We start from the raw sequence: 18,319 nt of genomic DNA, 5'->3' as shown, positions 1-18,319 counted from the left end.
TAAATACTTTTTAAATGTTTTAAATATTTCATTCATGTATCATTGAAGGGGATGGTGCTGCAGTTATTCAGTAAATGTAAGAATAGAACCAAGTTCATCTAAGCATTTAAGTGGAAGTTAAACAGCCAGTCCTGGAACATTTAGTCAGTCCTGGAACATCATCAGTCAGTCAGTCCTGGAACATTTAGAAAGGATGGCTATGATTACTAAGATTACTGTGATTACTGTTTGTTTCTCAAGAACAAGTCATGTCAGACTAACCTGATCTCTTTTTTTGAGAAAGTGACTACTTTGCTGGATCAGGGGAATGCTATAGACATCGTTTATCTTGATTTCAGTAAGGCTTTTGATAAGGTTCCACATACTATCCTTGATGACAAGTTGGTAAAATGTGGTTTGGATCTTGTTACCGTTAGATTAATCTGCAACTGGTTGACAGATCACACCCAAAGAGTGCTTTTGAATGGTTCCTCATCCTCTTAGAGAGGAGTGACAAGTGGAGTCCCTCAAGGATCTGTCCTGGGACCTATTTTGTTCAACATCTTTATAAATGATTTGGATGAAGGAATAGAGGGAATGCTTATTAAGTTTGCAGATGATACTAAATTGGGAGGGGTTGCAGCAGTAGAAGAAAGAAACAGGGTACAGGATGACCTTGACAGGCTGGAAACTGGGCTAAAGACAATAAAATGAATTTTAACAGGGATAAATGTAAAGTTCTGCATTTAGGTACAAAAAATCCAATGCATAGTTATCGGATGGGGGAAACTTGTCTTAGCAGTAGTATGTGTGAAAAGGATCTAGGGGTCTTAGTGGACTATACACTGAACATGAGTCAACAGCGTGATGTGATGGCTTAAAAGGTAAATACAATTTTGGGCTGTGTAAACAGAAATATCGTGTCCAGATCACATGATGTGATGGTATCGCTTTACTCTGTTCTGGTAAGACCTCACCTGGAGTATTGTGTTCAGTTTTGGGCACCACATTTTAAGTAGGATATAGACAAGCTGGAATGGGTCCAGAGGAGGGCGACGAAGATGGTGTGGGGTCTGGAGACCAAGTCCTATGAAGAAAGGCTGAAGGAGCTGGGCATGTTTAGCCTGAAGAGGAGATGGCTAAGAGGTGATATGATCACCATCTTCAAGTACTTGAAGGGCTGTCATATAGAGGAGGATGTGGAATTGTTTTCTGTGACCCCAGAAGGTAGGACCAGAACTAATGGTTTGAAATTAAAAGAGTTTCCGTCTCAATGTTAGGAAGAACTTCCTGACCTTTAGAGCAGTTCCTCAGTGGAACAGACTCCCTCGGGAGGTGGTGGTGGGCTCTCCTTCCTTGGAGGTTTTTAAACAAAGGCTAGATGGCCATCTGACAGCAATGAAGATCCTGTGAATTTAGGGGGAGGTATTTGTGAGTTTCCTGCATTGTGCAGGGAGTTGGACTAGATGACCCTGGAGGTCCCTTCCAACTCTATGATTCTATGAAGTATTACATATGGTTTCAGCCCACAATCACTTTGACAGCCACAGTGACGTGACAGTCAGCGTTTCAAGCAGGGTCTCCAGACCCATGTTCCTATTGTGGAAGCTGACTGGATGATTTCAGACCAGTCACAGGCTTTCAGCCTAATTTAGCTCACAGGGTTGCGTGGATCAAAAGAGAGAGAGGAGACAGAAGGGGGAGTAGAGAGATGGAAAGCTGAAATCAGAGTGGCAAATAAAGGTAGATTGATGGTTGGCTGAGGAGAGAGGGCTGCCAAGTCCAGGTTGGGAAATTCTTGGAGATTTGAGGGGCGAAGCCTGGAGAGGGTGGGGTTTGAGAAAGAGTGGGAACTCAGACAGGTACAATGCCATAGACTCCACCCCCAAACCAGTCAATTCTTCCTGGGGAACCATTGTTGCCAATCTCCAGGTGCGGCCTGGAGATCACTCAGAACTACAACTGCTCCCCAGATGGGCAGATATCAGTTCCCCTGGAGAAAATGGTACACTCTGAGTCATTATAACTTGCTGACCTCCCCTACGACAGCCAATGTGACGTGGCAGTTGGCACTTCGGAGAAGAGTCTGTCAGACCCAGCTTCTTGCTGTGGAAGCTGTCTGGGCGATTTTGGACCAGTCACAGACTTCCAGCCTAACCTGCCTCACAGGGTTGTTGCACAGACTGAAAGAGGGAAGAGGACAATTATGTAAATTTGCTTTGATCCCCAGTGCAGAGAAAGACTGCACTTTTCCTGGATAGAGGCTGCAGGGAGAAGGGAGGAGATGGAAAGCAATCTACCCCCATCTCTTTTGCCCCCATCCCTTCTTTGTCAAGATACCCCCCTTTTCTGATAACCTACTCAACATTTCTCTACTTTCTCCATTTTCCTTCCCAACAGCTGCCTTCTTGACATAACTTGCCTTCCTCCATCTTTCCCTTCCCCCCCAGCCCTCCTCCCCAAGGCCATGAAACTCACCCATAGCAGATTTCTAGCACCGGTTGTATTTCTCCCCACAATGGGCCTTATTACTAGTCTCAAATATTGCATCAGAATGATGATCCATCTTTAGTTAACATATCAGACATTGGAATAAAGAGACTGCAGTTAGAGATAGGCACTCTAGATAAAGACACTGGTTCTCTTCTGCTCTCCCCCTCCCCCCCCCTCCGCCCAGTGACTACAACAAAGCAAGAGTAAAGCAACACTTGCTTTTCTGCTGCAGATTGAGGCTGCAATCCTATCCACCCCATGTACTTTGGAGCAAATCACTGAACATGAGATGCTTCTGACAAAACACAAATAGGAATAGGCAGCAACTGGACTGCCATTCTAACACTTATTACAAATATTATATCCCAACAGCTATTCCTGATGCTGCGTTTTTAAAGTCTCAGATTATTACTACTACCGCCACCGCTCCTTAGGTGTATGTCACCTTTCCTCCAGTTCCATTACAACTGAATTTCGGTTTCTGAACATTTTCTTTTTTGAATATTTATATCCTGAATATGTCTGAATATTTATAGGTACGAAGGGAAATTAAGCTCTCTAAAGCTTATACCTCAAAACTCTTCTTGTTCTCTATGGTGCTACTGACCTCCAATCTAAGTTCTATAGGCACCGAGAATGCCCTGAGCTCGCGTTGTGAGGATTTTACTAACATGGCTGTAAACAACTTGTCCACTCAAAATGAAACCGTTGTGCTTTCTCACGAAACAAGCGGGCAGCTCCTTCCTGCATCTATTGCAGAGCAAAGATCACAGGACGCAGCAGGTAAAGTCCCTCGGCCCTCGCTTGGCCCACTCGCGATCTGACCTACCCCGCCCTCCAGTCTATTGACTCTCGGGGCTGACCAACAGCCAGACTTAAAACCGCGCTTTCCTCTGAGTGCAATCCTAAAAGAAGTTTCTTCAATCTAAACCAGTGGGTTTAGACTGGCTTAACTCCGTTTCGGATTGCACCGTCTTCCATACAAAACCCACCCTGCTCTCGCTCCTCCCCTCAGAAAGAACAAGCCCGCTCCGAACTGTAGCCCCGCCCCCTGGGTTTTAGCCCCTCCCCCTGGTGCGTGTCTCCTTGTCTTGTTTCCGAGGCCGCGAATAGAAGTTGTGGTTTGTTTAGGCCCTCCCCCCGCCCCACCGCCGGTGCTCTCCGGCAAGCTTACGGGAGGCTGACTGGGTGGGCTGGGGATCGGAAAGCAAACATGGCGGTCGTGATGGCGGCTGTTGCGCTAACAGCGGCCACTACTGAGGGAGGCGGCGCAGCAGCAGGAGCAACAGCCACCGCTGGAGCTGGCCTGAGGAGGAGCGCGTCCGAGTGAGCGGCGCGGCGCGCCCAGCCGCATCTTCTCTCCCGTAGCCCCAGCCTGTCCTGCAGTGGCCGAGATGGAGGCGGTGGGGGCCGGGGAGGAGGGCGAGGAGCCTCCCAAAGAGGTCCGGATTCTAGGTTCGGAGCTGGTGGAGAACTACACGGTGAGAGGATTGGCCTCAGGGGAGGGGCAGAGCCTTCCGCGTCCCGCGTAGGCTTTGGCATATTTTAGGCGTTGTTTTAACATTCCGGGATCAGGTAATGGTTTTAAGGGAGCGAGGTGGCCCCTGTCAGTAACCAAATCAGATTAGGCCGGCCAGGATCTTCCTAGCAAGGCTTTGACTTGCCGAGTTACGCGGAGCTTTTCCTCAGTACGTTCACGAGCAAATGCCAGTATCCTAAAGGGCGAAAATGAGGGATGTGGTCTAAACTCTCCTGTGACTTGGACATTTGGTAGCGCAAAAACTAGAAGTCTGTTGCTGCGCTGACTTAATTTTTATTGCGCCCTCTTGTTCCCTAATAAAGCGTTTCTTTCGTAAAACAGCCTTTTGGAATCAGACAGCAAATACAGATCATATCTGAAGTGTTTTGGTTTCTGCTTTGGGGTGTTTTGTGTGTGTGTGTGTGCGCGCGCGCGCGTTCGTAACCCGCAAACTGGCTCAAATTACAATATATATGACTTGCACATCTGTTGAAACCTCTCAAGTGCTTTGTGGTGTGGAGGAAAACAAGATTTGGGTTTGCTTAGCAAGGTTTGTAGCAGTACTTCTGTTGTTGCTGACTTACACTGTTTTATATGTAGGGCTATATATTCTGTTTAATGGAAACATAACAGAAGCAAACATAGCTCTTCCTATTATCTCCAGCAACTGTTACATAACTGAAAATGGTTGCACCAACTGCTGTCTTCTAATGAATGGTGAGGAATACCCATTTCTAATCCTGTTCCTACTTGGAATTTTTGCAGTATGAAATGACAAAAATTGACACTACATAATTTTAAAAGTATTACTTATTCAGTCCTAAAGGCTCTGCATACAAACAGATCTTACTGAACCACAGTGTTAATTCTTCAAATTATTTACATAATGCTCAGCCTTACCTTTAGATGGAATTCTTGGAGAGGTATGTGTCTATTGTGAGGATTTTGAAAAAATAATTTTTCCTGTTATCTGATCTAGGTACAATGTGGGGAGGGGATTCTCTAACTGGAGCAGATGTTGAAAGTTCTGAAGCCAGGTTCTGTGTTCATAGGACATAATGAAATTTACAAGGCGTGATCAAGATAGATTTGTGCACTCTTAAATCCCTAACAGTGCAATCCTGTGCAGCGTTACTCCAATCTAAACAGATTTAAATGGGTTTATATTGGATTAATTGCATGGGATTGCACTGTTAGCATTCAGTGAAATAGACAGATACTTAAGACCCCTCCCATTGAAATCAGTGGTGTCAAAAGTACTCCTTGGCTTGTTACCAGGGAGTTTATCCTGCACTTCCTACAATGAGCTCAGCATGGTGAACATATGATGCCCTTCCATTTCCATTCCTGCCAGGGAATTAAAATCACAGGGAAAGGCCCTCCTGACTGTCCCACTAATCAAAGAAGTTCATCTGGTGGGTGCACAAAGGCCTTTTTGGTAACAGCCCTACAATTATGAACAGCCTCCTAAGGGAGGTGTGACTGTCTCCCTCACTTTGGATCTTCAAGAGGTAGTTAAAGACATTTTATATAGGACTATATTTGAATAATTTTGTTTTTATTTATTGGCAGTCCTAATTGAGATTTTAAATTGTGCTCTTTTATGTATGTTTTTGATAGTTGTTATATTTACATTGTAAGCTGTCTTGAGTTCCACAAGGTAGAAAGGCAACTAATAAAATGTTTTAAATAAATTTCATCTTTAGGTAGCTTTGTGAAGTAGGTTGGGCTGACAGAAGTAATTGAGTGGAAGTGATCCAGTGAGCATATGACCAAATGGAGACTTGGTCTTCCTAGCCCTACCCTGACACCGTATGTATTGTCTGATGAAAGTGCCCCCATAAAGCCACTATAGCAGGCTCGTGTGAATAACAAAACCTCAGTTTTCAGTTAATAATAGAGTGTTGGCAATAGCATGTATGACATCCCAGTATTTATCTTGAAGATAAATAGTGATATATACAGTATAATGCCCCACATTTCTGCTAATCTGTATGCCTTCTGTTTCCTGAATTATGTCTCCGGTGCACATGGGAGAAATTCTTCCAGAAAACTGTAATGGAAGGAAAAATCATAGGCTCTAAAGAATCTTCAGTCTTTTATCTGGAAGGTCTCCCCCAGTGCCTTTTCCTAGGGAATATACAAAAGAATAGCAGCATTTAGGAAGAAGCACATTTTATTGTGTACAATTTTTTTATGCAGTCCCCCTCATTTTGGATGTAAGCTTGCCAGCCAGCCAACCAACCACCTTTGGAAAAGGGAACAAAGTCTACTACCCTTAACATGACAGGAAGATAAAGTTCGGCAACAAATATAGATACTATAGAGGTGAGGAATCGTTAGTGCAGCTAGGTCAAACAAGTGAGTGACAGTGCATCTCTCTCTTCAAATTTGTATTCAAGTAGGAATAGCTAAAACCTTACTTACGTTATGTAAAGATCCACCCACCTAATAGTGTATTATCTTAAAGTTAAACTTCTCTCATTTTTATGTTGCGGTAAACAGGAGCAGCTGTGGGAAACAAACATGAGGCACAATCCTGCCAAAATTAAGTGCTTTAAAGTCTCATTTACTTTTTTAGGAGAGGTACAAGGACATGTTTTTCTCTTCAAATTAGATTAACCGTAAATGCTAACTTTGGCTGGATTATGGCCATCACTAGATAGCATATGTGTATTTCTTTAAAAGTAGTTCCCATATATAACAATATGAAAATTGATTTTATAAGGTATACATTATACCTGAATATGCTACTTTTGTATCAGTTTGGATAATAACCATGTCCTTTATGTAGTTGCAGCTTCTCCTGTTAGGACCAGTCAGTAAAAGCAAAGTAGAGGAGAGATATGACTACATTGGGGATGACACTGCACATTCTTAGAAACATCAAAGTTGCAAAAGAGTTGAATAGTATAAACTGGTTTTAAAAATCCTATTTCTATGCATGTAAATATACATAAATTGTTACTGCAGTTGAAAAACTGCAATCCAGACTATGCATGGGAAAGAATGGAGTGCACAACCTGAGGATTCTTTGAAGTCTTTTCTGCAGCAGTCTTGGATGCCACTGTTCAGGTTGCAAAACAGCTTGCTGCTTTGACAGTTAGAGTTGCTGCCTGAAATCTTCAAAGAAATTTTCAGCTTGCAGCCAGTGTTCATAGCCAGGTTTTTAGTGTCACTTCATCTACACTGTTGCTTAGAAATAGGCAGAGAGAAGAATGGCTTTAGGGTAGAAATAAGCATGGACATATTGGCATCTAGAAATGAAATACATTCAATACAAACTGTGTAAGTTCTCCATATTTTAGCTGTGGAAGTTAAAAGTGACTTCTGTGAAATTTTAAAGTCATGTTCCACTGTGTTTAAAATACAGACTTAGAAGTATGAAGGTAACAAGTAATGTTCCTCATGAATGTGGATAAATTGCCAGTCATGATCAATAGATACTATTGAAGTCATATGAATATTTTTTCTGTAATACAGAATGACATCAGTAAGGAAATAAATGCAGTAATTTGTCTGATAAAATACATAGTTAAATATTTTCTGACTCAGCAATACTGCACTATAATGTTTGATGATGCCTCATTCTAGATACTTAAGAAGTGTTTTAATATAAATGTTATGGCAGTAATAAAAACTCTGTGTCAGTGTTTGGTGCTTTGGAATTAAATTGCATCCTACATGCATGATAGGTGCCTTCTGTATATCTTCTCTCTGGTTGAGCTCAGTGATGCTGGAGGCAGCAGCCACTATTTATCAAATGACACCTGAAACCCTGCAGTTTTGGACTTGCATTTCTCAAAAAGCAACCCTAACGTTTAAAAAAAAAATCCTGCTATCCTAGAACTGGAAAATATATTTTGATGATTGAGCTTCAAGTGCTTTCTTGTTGCGGGGGGCACCATACTGCCCACAGACATCCTGTTGGGGGCCCCTGATTTATAATATTTCTCTGCCACCGCCTGAGAGTCCTGCTTGAGGTAGTTTACAATTAAAATTGCCACAATACTAAGAACAAGCAATTGAACATAAACAGCTTTAAAAGTATCCATAAAACAGAAGCAGAACATTAAAATGCTGGTACGTTGACACTCCTAATTAAAAGTTTAGATAAAAAGATGTTTTTTGGCCTGGCATTTAAAAGAAAGTAAAATACGTACCAGATGAGCACCTAATTGTGAAGTGCAATAAATAAGAGTCGGCGGGGCTTTTTTTGAGCAGGAACACACAGGAACGCAGTTAGCTGGCTTGGTGTCAGAGGGTATTGCCTAATATGCAAATGAGTTCCTCCTGGGCTTTTTCTACAAAACAAAAAAACCCCTGAGTCTGTTGTAATGTTAGGAAACACTTAGGAAACCTAATGATCCATGCGACAGTCACCTCCAGACTAGACTACTGTAACTTGCTCTTTGCTGGCCTACCCTTGAGTCTGATCCGGAAGCTCCAGTGGGTCCAGAATGCAACAGCGCGAGTCCTGACAAGAAAACCACGGATGGCACATATTTTACCTGTGCTGCCCAGCTACACTGGTTGCCAATTGAGTACCGGGTTAGATTCAAGGTTTTAGTTATGACCTTTAAGGCCTTGAGTGGTCTGGGACCGATGTATCTATGGGGCCACCTCTTCCACTATGTCCCTGGAAGGGCATTGCTCTCTACTGGTTGAAATCTGCTGGTGATCCCTGGCCTGAAAGAGGTCCGGCTGTCCTCAGCAAGGGCCAGGGCTTTTTCAGACAGTTGCTGTGCTGGCACCTTTTCCTCTCTACCCCCCCTTAGGGGGATCCCCCCACCCCCTGATGTGATGTAATGGCTGAGAGCACTTTAAAGACACCATCAGGCTTTGTAATTTTTTAATGTAATTGATTTTATACATGTGTATTTTTTAACGTTGTACAGTGCCCTGAGCCCAGTGCTAGCCAGGATAGGGAGACTCATCAAATGTAATAAATAATAATAATGATGATGATAATACATCAATCTCCCATTCTGACGTTTGTTGCCTTTGCTGTTGTTTCTGTCTTGTCAGCACCTCCTTTCTTGCTGCTGATTTGCTCATTACACTTTCTTTAACCAGAAAGTGAAAGTGAAACTTTCCCAGCTTTGGAAAGTTCCTACTTGTTAGCATTCAGAGTTTACTTGAATTGAAGTTTGTATCTTGGTGTAATTTTTGGTGCAGTTGCAAAACAGATGTTGCAGTTAATGTTGAAAGAAGCTGATATTAAATCTTTTACTTCGACAAATATTTTTTGCAGTTGACACTTGCAGAGTGGAACATTTCATTAAGTCTTGCATTAATGCAACACGACCTGTTCATTTTTTTAACTTGTGGTTATATTTGAACAGTGGTCAGGGGAATTGACAAATGTTGGTCAGGAAAATGAAAAATAAAATTTTAGTGGCAACCCTGTAATGTGGTTGGAAAAAGGCTTGGATCAGTCAGATTTTCCAGTCTATCTTGCCCAATTATCCTTTATGCAATCTCCAACCCATACCGCTTTTGTCCATTATCATCAAATGATCCCCAACGTAGCCTTGTGGGAGTGTCAAAGATTATCTTTCCATTCTTTATCAGCAGAAAGCTGGTTGGATCCAGCCCAAGTTATTTTACCCTAGAGGGCTATGTGTTCAAGGTATTTCTGCAGTTTCCTCACTCCCAATCAATATTCCCTCTAAGCTGTGGAGTCTTGTGAGCAAAAAGTCTACTTCATGAGTTTCTGGCATTAAAGTTGTGAGCTACTGTGTAAATTAGCTTGCTCTGGGGCCATTTTTCCCAAGCTAAAATGAAAATGTGTGAGCCAGAGACTAAAAAACTGTGAACCAACTCACACTAACTCAGGTTAGTGGGTACATTGCTCCCAATCTATGCAAGGTACTACTATTGGATCCTGTGAAGCATTCAGATGCCCAATTTGTTGGTAATTTTTCAAGAGTTTAATTTCTTAGCTGAAGAGTTTAATTCCTAGCTGAAAGATTTCTTTCAGTATCTTTTTATGCTCAGTACTGTTAACTAGTATCGTTAAATCCCCTCTCAAATCCTGTGAAAACTGACTTTGACTGTACCATAAGTTTGGCATGGGATTTAAAGATACCGTAACTAGTATGTAAAGCTCTCATATGTCTTTCAACTCTAATTCCAGGCAAGATAGAAGAGGTTTTCACCTGCCAGTTTGAACCCAGCTGAAGTTTTATGGAAATGGGAGGGGAGGTGATTCTCACTGATTCTCCTTTCATGTTGTTCCTCTTGGTCCTCTCCTCACCGCAACCCAAAGTAGAATTTAATGATGGGTTTTAGGCTGCAGTGGGGGAAGAAAGCAAGGAGTTGTATTCCATGAGCAGAAATCACTGGTGAAGCAAAGCAAATAGATTAGAGTGTACTGCACTGAACATCAGATTCATTCCTTTTCTCTCTGACCAAGTTTAAGTTGGTATTTTTTTTAAAAAAAAAGAGGTGCCAGAACTTTCAAAAAGGAAGTGAAGGAGAAACACATGGTGCCCCTCATAAACTTTTAAATGTTTTTTTTGAGAAATTTGTATCCACAAGAGGTTCTAGAACTTCATTCCACCATGTTCCTCCAGGGAAAAAAGCCCTGCCAAACCTTCTATCAGCCTAGGTAGGAAAGAGGGCTCAAATGCAGTGCAGAAGATTATTTCCTACCAACCCCCACACTGAAAAGTTTGTGACATTGGTGCCACAAATTCTTGTTCTGTTACAAGTAAGCAGAGATTATTCATAATGCACATAAGTGTACTCATTACATAGCAAAGTATTGATTCTTTGTTTTAACTGATTTTCTTGTTTTTGCTAGGTTTTTTGTTTATATTTTTGAGGCAACAATTCTAAACATGTCTCTTCATAATTTATGGTCATTTTATTAATCAGGCCTGACTCTCAGAATATCACCCTTAGGATTGCATTCTTATAGAACTATCCTGAGCTTAGAATGGCATTGTAAAACTGTTAAGTAAATACACAAAGTCATAACTGCTTGTGTACTAGTTTACACTTTGGTATGTTAAAATGGGGTTGACTTTGAACTTCATACTGCGGTCTCTTCCATGGAAAGTTATGTGGAATCTCTGCTAACTTCAGCAAGGCTGTAGTTAGTTCATCAGCACATTATCCCAAAAGACAATAGTGGAATATTTGGAAACTGGCTGCTTTGGACATCTGATCTTGGTTACACTGCCTGTGTGAGCTGAAAAAGTGTATATCCTTTACGTGAGTTGTCACATACTAGTCTTGGTTTAACTTATTTATGAGTAAATAACATAATGCACATACTGGAGGGATCTTATGAATATGCATGCTTTAAATATTTTGGTTTTCTTTGACATTTAAAGAACTGTGTTTCATTTAGGTATACATCATTCAAGTGAATGTTGGGAGCCATCAGTGGATAGTTAAACATCGATACAGTGATTTCCATGATCTACATGAAAAGGTAACCATACCTAGCCAAGTACTTAGTCTTAAAGTGTTAACCATGGTCTACTCTAATGGCAAACAGTGTTTCAGTGAATGCCCTTCGGTGTCCCAGTGTGCTGGCAAGTTTCATATAACTGCATAATAAGGAATGTGAATCTATTAAGTAAGCAATATACTCTGTCATTTTTTATTATCTGCTTCATTTAAACCCCACCTTTCTCCCCAGTGGGAACTCAAAATAACTTATTTTGTTCCCTGCTGCATTTTATCCTCACAACAACTCTGTGAGTTGGTTAGACTGTGTGACTGGCCCAAGTTCACCCAGTGAACTGCCAGGGCAGAGTGGGGATTTAAACTTGGGTCTCCCAGACCCTAATCCAGCACTCTTGCCTCCATACTGCAGTGACTGACAACGCTTAACAACATGAAACACTTCGTATAGCCAGCACATATGGTCCTGTCTTAGAGTGACTGCTTTTAGTGGAGGAGAAATCTGTATTCTCTCAAGTGTTTTTTGTTTTATTTTTGGTAATATACTCCATAAAGGAAAGCTGGTCTGCTGATAAAATGCTAGTTAAATGATGTGTGTTGGGAGTAATTGCTTAGTGTAAGGGTTCCCAAGATTTTCAAGTTTTCAGTTTCCTTTGGAATTCTGACCCTGGGTGGTGGGTGCACTTACAAAATGGCTGCCATGGGAGATAGAACTAGCCACAAAGTGTTAGGAAGTGAGGTTATGTATAGCTTTTAATAATAACTCTTTAACATTTTAGGCAGAAGCTCTGTTTAACAGGATGCCTTTTAAAATGAATACACACTAATACAGTGGAGATCCTAGTGCCGTGGAGGCAGTTGTTACTGAAGCAATTTTTAAAAATCTGTACAGCCAATCAGAATTCTGAAGGCCAGTCAGAGGCCCTATGGGGCAAGAGCCCCACCCACTTTCTAAAAACATTTAGTGGATGCTGGGAAAGGTGTCAGTGGGCTTCATGGTGCCCTAGACACCACACTGGGCATACCTAGCCAAGTACTTAACCATATGTTCCAGGCTCACAGATGCAATAAAACTTCATTATCTGTAAGATCTAGAAGCTTCATCCAAAGTTACACTTACCAGATGCTGCATCACTAGCTTGTCAACTTAGGAAGTCAAAAAATTGTAGAACCTCAAAGTGAAAAAGATACATTATATGCAGGTTGCCTGTCGGATAATCAGTAGTTTTGGAAGATAAATGGTTACTATGGAAGATAAATGGTTAATGTTCAAAGCTTACCTTAAAACAAAATTAAAGAGGAGTTCAGCAGCACCATACAAAGACTAACAACATTTATTGCTGCTTAAAGATCCATAGGTTGTACTGATGGAAGAGACAGAAAGGATAATTTTAGCTCCTTCTCCATCCCCACTGCATCCTCCTGATGCACACAGCATTTATTCCATACATGTTCCTGAACTCCGGGAATAAACTTTTCCAGGGTCAAAAGTAGCTCCTGGCGGGAGGGGAAGGCAGGGAATATCAGTGAATCTTGTGCTGGATTCAACCCTATGTGTTTTTTTCCTTTCTGTAACCAATGTCTTTAGTTACAGCTAATGTTTTTTTTCTTTTTTGTGAAATTTGTATCCCATTTTTCCACATGGAAAAAGCCTAAGCTTGACACATGATTATAAAGAAGATGGGAAAATCACTCAAACAGGCTGGATTCCTTTCTACTCTGGTCAGGGTATATTGTACTAGGTATTCAGGGAACTGCCTGTGATTACTAAATTAATGAAATTGTGGGGCGAGGGGGTAGAAAGTTTAAGAACTTTTATTTACCTGTTGGTGGTAGAAATTAGAGATTCTTATGTCCTTGTTGGGGAAGGAGAAATAAGCTGAAGACCTTAGCTCCCTGTTAAGGTATAGTAATTTGGGATCTGGGCAAGCCCAGGAAATTCCACCTCTTCTAAATATAATTGAGGTGCTTGTGCAGTCCATGAACTGTACTATAAACAGCTACTGTTGAAAGCTAAAAGAGCATTTGCTCTGTTGTTATAAATGCATTTTCCATAATACTAAGACTGCACCTTCTAGCCAAAATAGTCAAAATAAAAGATTGTATTTCAATTTTATCCTGTTTCTTAATGTTTTAGTGTACATGTTTTAGCAATATGTTTCTCAAAATTCTGAATGAAACTAAAAAATTAAATATGGCTTTTTTTCCAGCTTGTTTCAGAGAAGAAGATAGATAAGAATCTACTGCCTCCCAAGAAGATTATTGGCAAAAATTCCAAAAGCTTGGTGGAAAAAAGACAGAAAGAATTAGAAGTCTATCTACAAACTCTCCTTCTCAAATTTCCCTTAGCTGCACCCAAAGTATTGTCACACTTCTTACTCTTCAATTTATATGTAAGTTGCATCCTACCAGGCTTTGACATAGTTTGCATGATTCAATCTAGTTAAGTTCTTATCTGACAAGTTGCATCTGGGCAACTGCAAATGGAAACCATGTTTCCCATATTGCCTTGTGAGCATGACCACATCAGGATAAAAGTGTCCCAAGGCCACTGCTTGTGTGTATGTGTGTGTATTCCAGTGCCTAGGTATCTGGCCTAGTGAGATAAAAGCAACCTTTGAAACATGGTAAACTGAACTATTCCCCCCTCCTCCAATTTTGGTCAGACCCAGTCTGTAGGTTTCCTGTTTTTTAGTTCTGTTCCTTTTACTTGTGGCTTCATTGTCTCTTATTCCATAGCAATACTTTTCAATAATATTTTAGGTTAGTCTATTTGGCATGCCAGTCCATTTTGCTAATCATACAGGACTGATAGATTCTCCACCCAAGCAGCTGTAATGAGGAATCAGCAGTACTGCTGAAGCTGGTGGTATGGAAAATTACTTCCTGGACGTTTACAGCCAGCAGCCTGGTTGGTGGCTAGTCCCTGAGGGGCTAGCTGCACTGCTAGGGTTCAGCTTAGTCCCAGTATATCTAGGCAAGCACAACACTTTCCTCCATCCTCCCTTTTGCTTGGTAGCAGAGCAACAGCTTCAGAGGTGTGGGTTGCTTTTTTTGGCACTTTGCCAGAAAGGCGTCTTAGATTCTTTAAATCATAATTGTATGTAATAAGTTACTATTGAATTCATGTTTAAGGTGTGGTGCTAAATCTTCTAGGTCATTGAAATGATTGTTATATTAACTACAGGCAGATGCTTAATCGCATATTTCACATATTTAAATTATGTGTTCTTTGCAGGAAGTTATTGGGATCACAGCTGCACTGGCTGAAGAACTCTTTCACAAAGGTATTTAAGGCTTCTAAATTTCATAGTTTTTGTAGCTATTTTTCACTAAGTCTATAATAATTTCGGAGATATTTTATTTATTTATTTCAATGTGTATTCCGTTCTCCCCACAAGCAGGCTCAGAATGGATCACAGAACAGATTTTAAAACACATTGAATACAAACATTAATGAGGTAATTAAAAACAGTTTGAAACAACATAATTTAAAACAGGTCACACAGTTTGTCAATGTGCAGAGTATCCAGGCTGGTGCCACTGAGTCTCTGAGGTAGAGGTGGTGAGCTTCAGCAGGAGAGGCCAGATTTTTATTGGATACCTGCCACCTCAGCCAAAGGTTTGGCAGAACAAGCCCTGTGGAATGGTTATAAGTCCTGCAGGGCCCGAATCTCAGATAGGGGCATGTTCCACCAGGCTGGGGTCAGGGCTAAGTGGATGTCCCTTGGGCCGGGGATAACCAGCAGATCTTCTTCAGCAGAACACAAGGCTCTCTGGGGCACATATGGGAAAAAGCAATCCCCCAGGTACCGGACCACCCAAAGCTTTAAAGGTCAATAGCAATACCTTGAAGTGGATCCAGCACTCAGTCGATAGCCGGTGCAATTGGCATAGCTCCTGCACATGTGATGCAGTCAGCAGGCATGCCACCACATTTTGCACTAGCTAGAGTTTTTGGATCAGTCACAAGGGCAAGCCCACATACAGTGAGTTGCAGTGATCGAGCCTGGAAGTGACCATTGCATGGGTCAATGTAGCCAAGCCCTGGGGGAAAGGTAGGGAGTCAGCTGCCTGATCTGCCAGAGATGATAAAAGGCAAAGCTAACAATAGTGGTGATCGGGGTCTGCATAGAAAGGCATCCAGGATCACCCCCAGGCTCCTCGCCTTCTATGAGGAAGTGATATGCTATCCAAGGTTCTGTGAGGAGGTGATGTTCCATTCAAGGGGCTAGCCTGATTCCTGACTCAACTCCCCCCACCCTTGGCTCAGATACAGGACCTCCATCTTCATTGGATTAAGTTTCAACCAGCTCTGCTGCAGCCAGGTGGCCATGGCCTCCCAATTCCCTGGTCAAATTCTCTGGGGCAGAGTCCGAGCAGCTATCCATCAACAGATGGAGCTGGTGTCATCCACATACTAGTGATAACCCAGCCCAAACCCCCAGACCAACTGGGCAAAGGGTTGCATGTAGGGTCATCTATGCAGCCCCCTGCACAATGCAGGAAATTCACACCTGTTCAGATAGTGCTGAACAATCAAGACTGACTTTTCCTTTGATGAATTGGAAGGTACTTATACTGCACCTGTATGTCACTTGTTCTTTATAAATGAAATTGGTGGGTAAAAGGGGGCTAGGTGCAAGTGTCTCTATTGTGAGATGGTGGAGCTCTTGCTAGAAGGGAGAGATGTAAAGACTCAGGTTCCATTTTAGGGAGATGCCTGTGAAGTCTGTGTCCAAAATCTCATCCTTTTCCCTTTTGACTTTGCTGTGGTTACACATGCATGATGGTTACTCATACACATCACTCTGGTATCAAACATACTAACAGAAATGTTCTAAGAGCCAGTATGATGTAGCAGTTAGAGGATCAGATGTCAACTAGGGAGAGTCAGGTTTAAATCCTCACTCTATTATGAAGCTGATGGGGTGATGTTAGAGCATTTATTCATCCTAACATACTTCACAGAACTGTGAGGACAAAATAGGGAAGGGGCACCTGTATTATGGAGTATTTAGTAATAAAAGAAAATATGGAGCTTATGGAGCATTTAGTAATAAAAGGCTGAGCCCCCATGGGGGAATGGGCAGAATAATAATAATAGAAAATACAGAGATACTGGTAAGAAAATCCCCAAAGTACTTTTGTTTTATAAACTGTTCTATCATATAATTTCTGTTTTTTGGATTCAGAAATCTATTAAAAGAAGGTCTTTAGGTTTCTGCCATGTCCATTACAGCAGTCCCTTGCAACACCTGGAAGAGTGGCTTCTAGTAGTGCAGAATCTGCATGGAAGAGCAGCAACATGAATTGGTGGGCTCATTGAGGAGGGGGAAGGGGCTGAAATTGTCTGTTCTGCCTCTTTTATTTGATGAACTGCCCTTGTGTGAGAGATACGATTTTTGCCTTCTCTTCACTGGAGCCCACCAAACCCCATGGCTGTTCTATGCAACTCTTACAACTTCAGTGATCATCTAAGGCAGGGGTGGCCAATGGTAGCTCTCCAGATGTTTTTTGCCTACAACTCCCATCAGCCCCAGCCATTGGCCATGCTGACTGGGGCTGATGGGAGTTGTAGTCAAAAAAACATCTGGAGAGCTACCATTGGCCACCCCTGATCTAAGGGACTGCTATGAGGAGGGGAACCAGTGAAAAACCATGTCCATCTGTGCCTTCTGCTGATGAGTTGCTGTATCCAAGCTCTGGTTTTTAATAATATTGGTGAATGCTTGACAAATCTGTACTTTGCTTTTCAGGGGAGCAGTTGCTTATGGCGGGAGAAGTCTTTACCATTAGACCTTTGCAGTTATATGCTGTTACTCAGCAGTTGCATAAGGGAAAACCTACGTGTGCAAATGGAGATGCCAAAACAGATTTAGGTCACATTCTGGATTTCACATGTAGACTCAAATATTTAAAGGTAAAATACTCTGTTTTGAGTATCTCATTTGCTCTTAGCACTACCCCATCAGAATAAGCTAACTCAACTCTTATTTTTAAAATGCTGTCTTAACATCTAATACTGAAAAAAAGTGTTAGACTATGACTATTTTTTCATGCTTTTTGTTCCCAGATTATATACAGTTTAGGGATATGCACCTGGGAAAAATTGTATATTTTAGATTTTGGAATGACCATATTTTTTTAGATATTCAGGGGTCCATTATTCCCTAGAAAGAATTTTCTGAGGGGCTGCAGTAGGTGTTTTTCAAACAAATACCAGAATTGTAAACCTAGTCCAGCCTGCTTAGTAAAGACCCCTCAAGTTTCAAGTGGATTTGATTAAGGAGTCCAGTTCAGTGGGCCCCTGAACAAAGTGTCTCTAGCTGTCCTATTTATCTTCTATGTGAAAGAAGTGCCATGCTTTCTCCAGAGCAAAGAAGTGAATAGCCAACCACACAAAAGGAAGCAGCCACTGGTCAAAAGCATCCCAATGCAAACAGAACCAACAAACCCAACAGAACCAAATTAAAACAGAGAATCCCAGCAGAACAGAGGCCAGTTTGGTATAGTGGTTAAGTGCACAGATTTTTATCTGGGAAAATCAGATTTGATTCCTCACTTCTTCACATGCAACTGCTGGAGTGACGTTGGGTCAGTAACTCTTTCAGAGCTGTTATCTCAACAGCAGTTTCTGTCAGCTCTCTCAGCTCCACCTACCTCACAGAGTGTGTGTTGTGGGGAGGGGAAGAAGATTGTAAGCTGCTTGAGACTCCAAGTGAAGAGCAGGGTATCAATCCAATCTTTTTCTTCTATATGGCAAGCCCAATAAAATCAATGTCAAACCAGAGAATCCAAGCAAAATCAATTTAACAAGCCAATTTTTTTAAAAAAAAGAAAGTCCTGGAAGCCTTAAAATGCTGGCCCCAAATATTTCTGAATATTCCTGGAATTTTGGGGGGACTC

General features: G+C 41.7%; 1 protein-coding gene across 2 annotated transcripts in view; it reads left to right on the top strand.

Annotated features, from left to right (window-relative positions):
• Positions 1-3,566: 3,566 nt before the first annotated feature.
• Positions 3,567-18,319, top strand: part of NISCH (nischarin) — a 57,653-nt gene continuing 42,900 nt past the window's right edge. For both annotated transcript variants that reach the window (XM_060239929.1, XM_060239930.1), the window contains exons 1-5: positions 3,567-3,953; positions 11,352-11,435; positions 13,621-13,807; positions 14,653-14,697; positions 17,170-17,333. In XM_060239929.1, the coding sequence (XP_060095912.1) occupies positions 3,867-3,953; positions 11,352-11,435; positions 13,621-13,807; positions 14,653-14,697; positions 17,170-17,333 (567 nt within the window). In that variant the 5' untranslated portion in view covers positions 3,567-3,866. The remainder of the gene's footprint in view (positions 3,954-11,351; positions 11,436-13,620; positions 13,808-14,652; positions 14,698-17,169; positions 17,334-18,319) is intronic.

Source organism: Heteronotia binoei, chromosome 5, assembly GCF_032191835.1.
Source record: "Heteronotia binoei isolate CCM8104 ecotype False Entrance Well chromosome 5, APGP_CSIRO_Hbin_v1, whole genome shotgun sequence".
Taxonomy (NCBI): Eukaryota; Metazoa; Chordata; class Lepidosauria; order Squamata; family Gekkonidae; genus Heteronotia; species Heteronotia binoei.
Note: the sequence above shows the minus strand (reverse complement) of the source record. Positions and strands in the feature narration are given on the sequence as shown.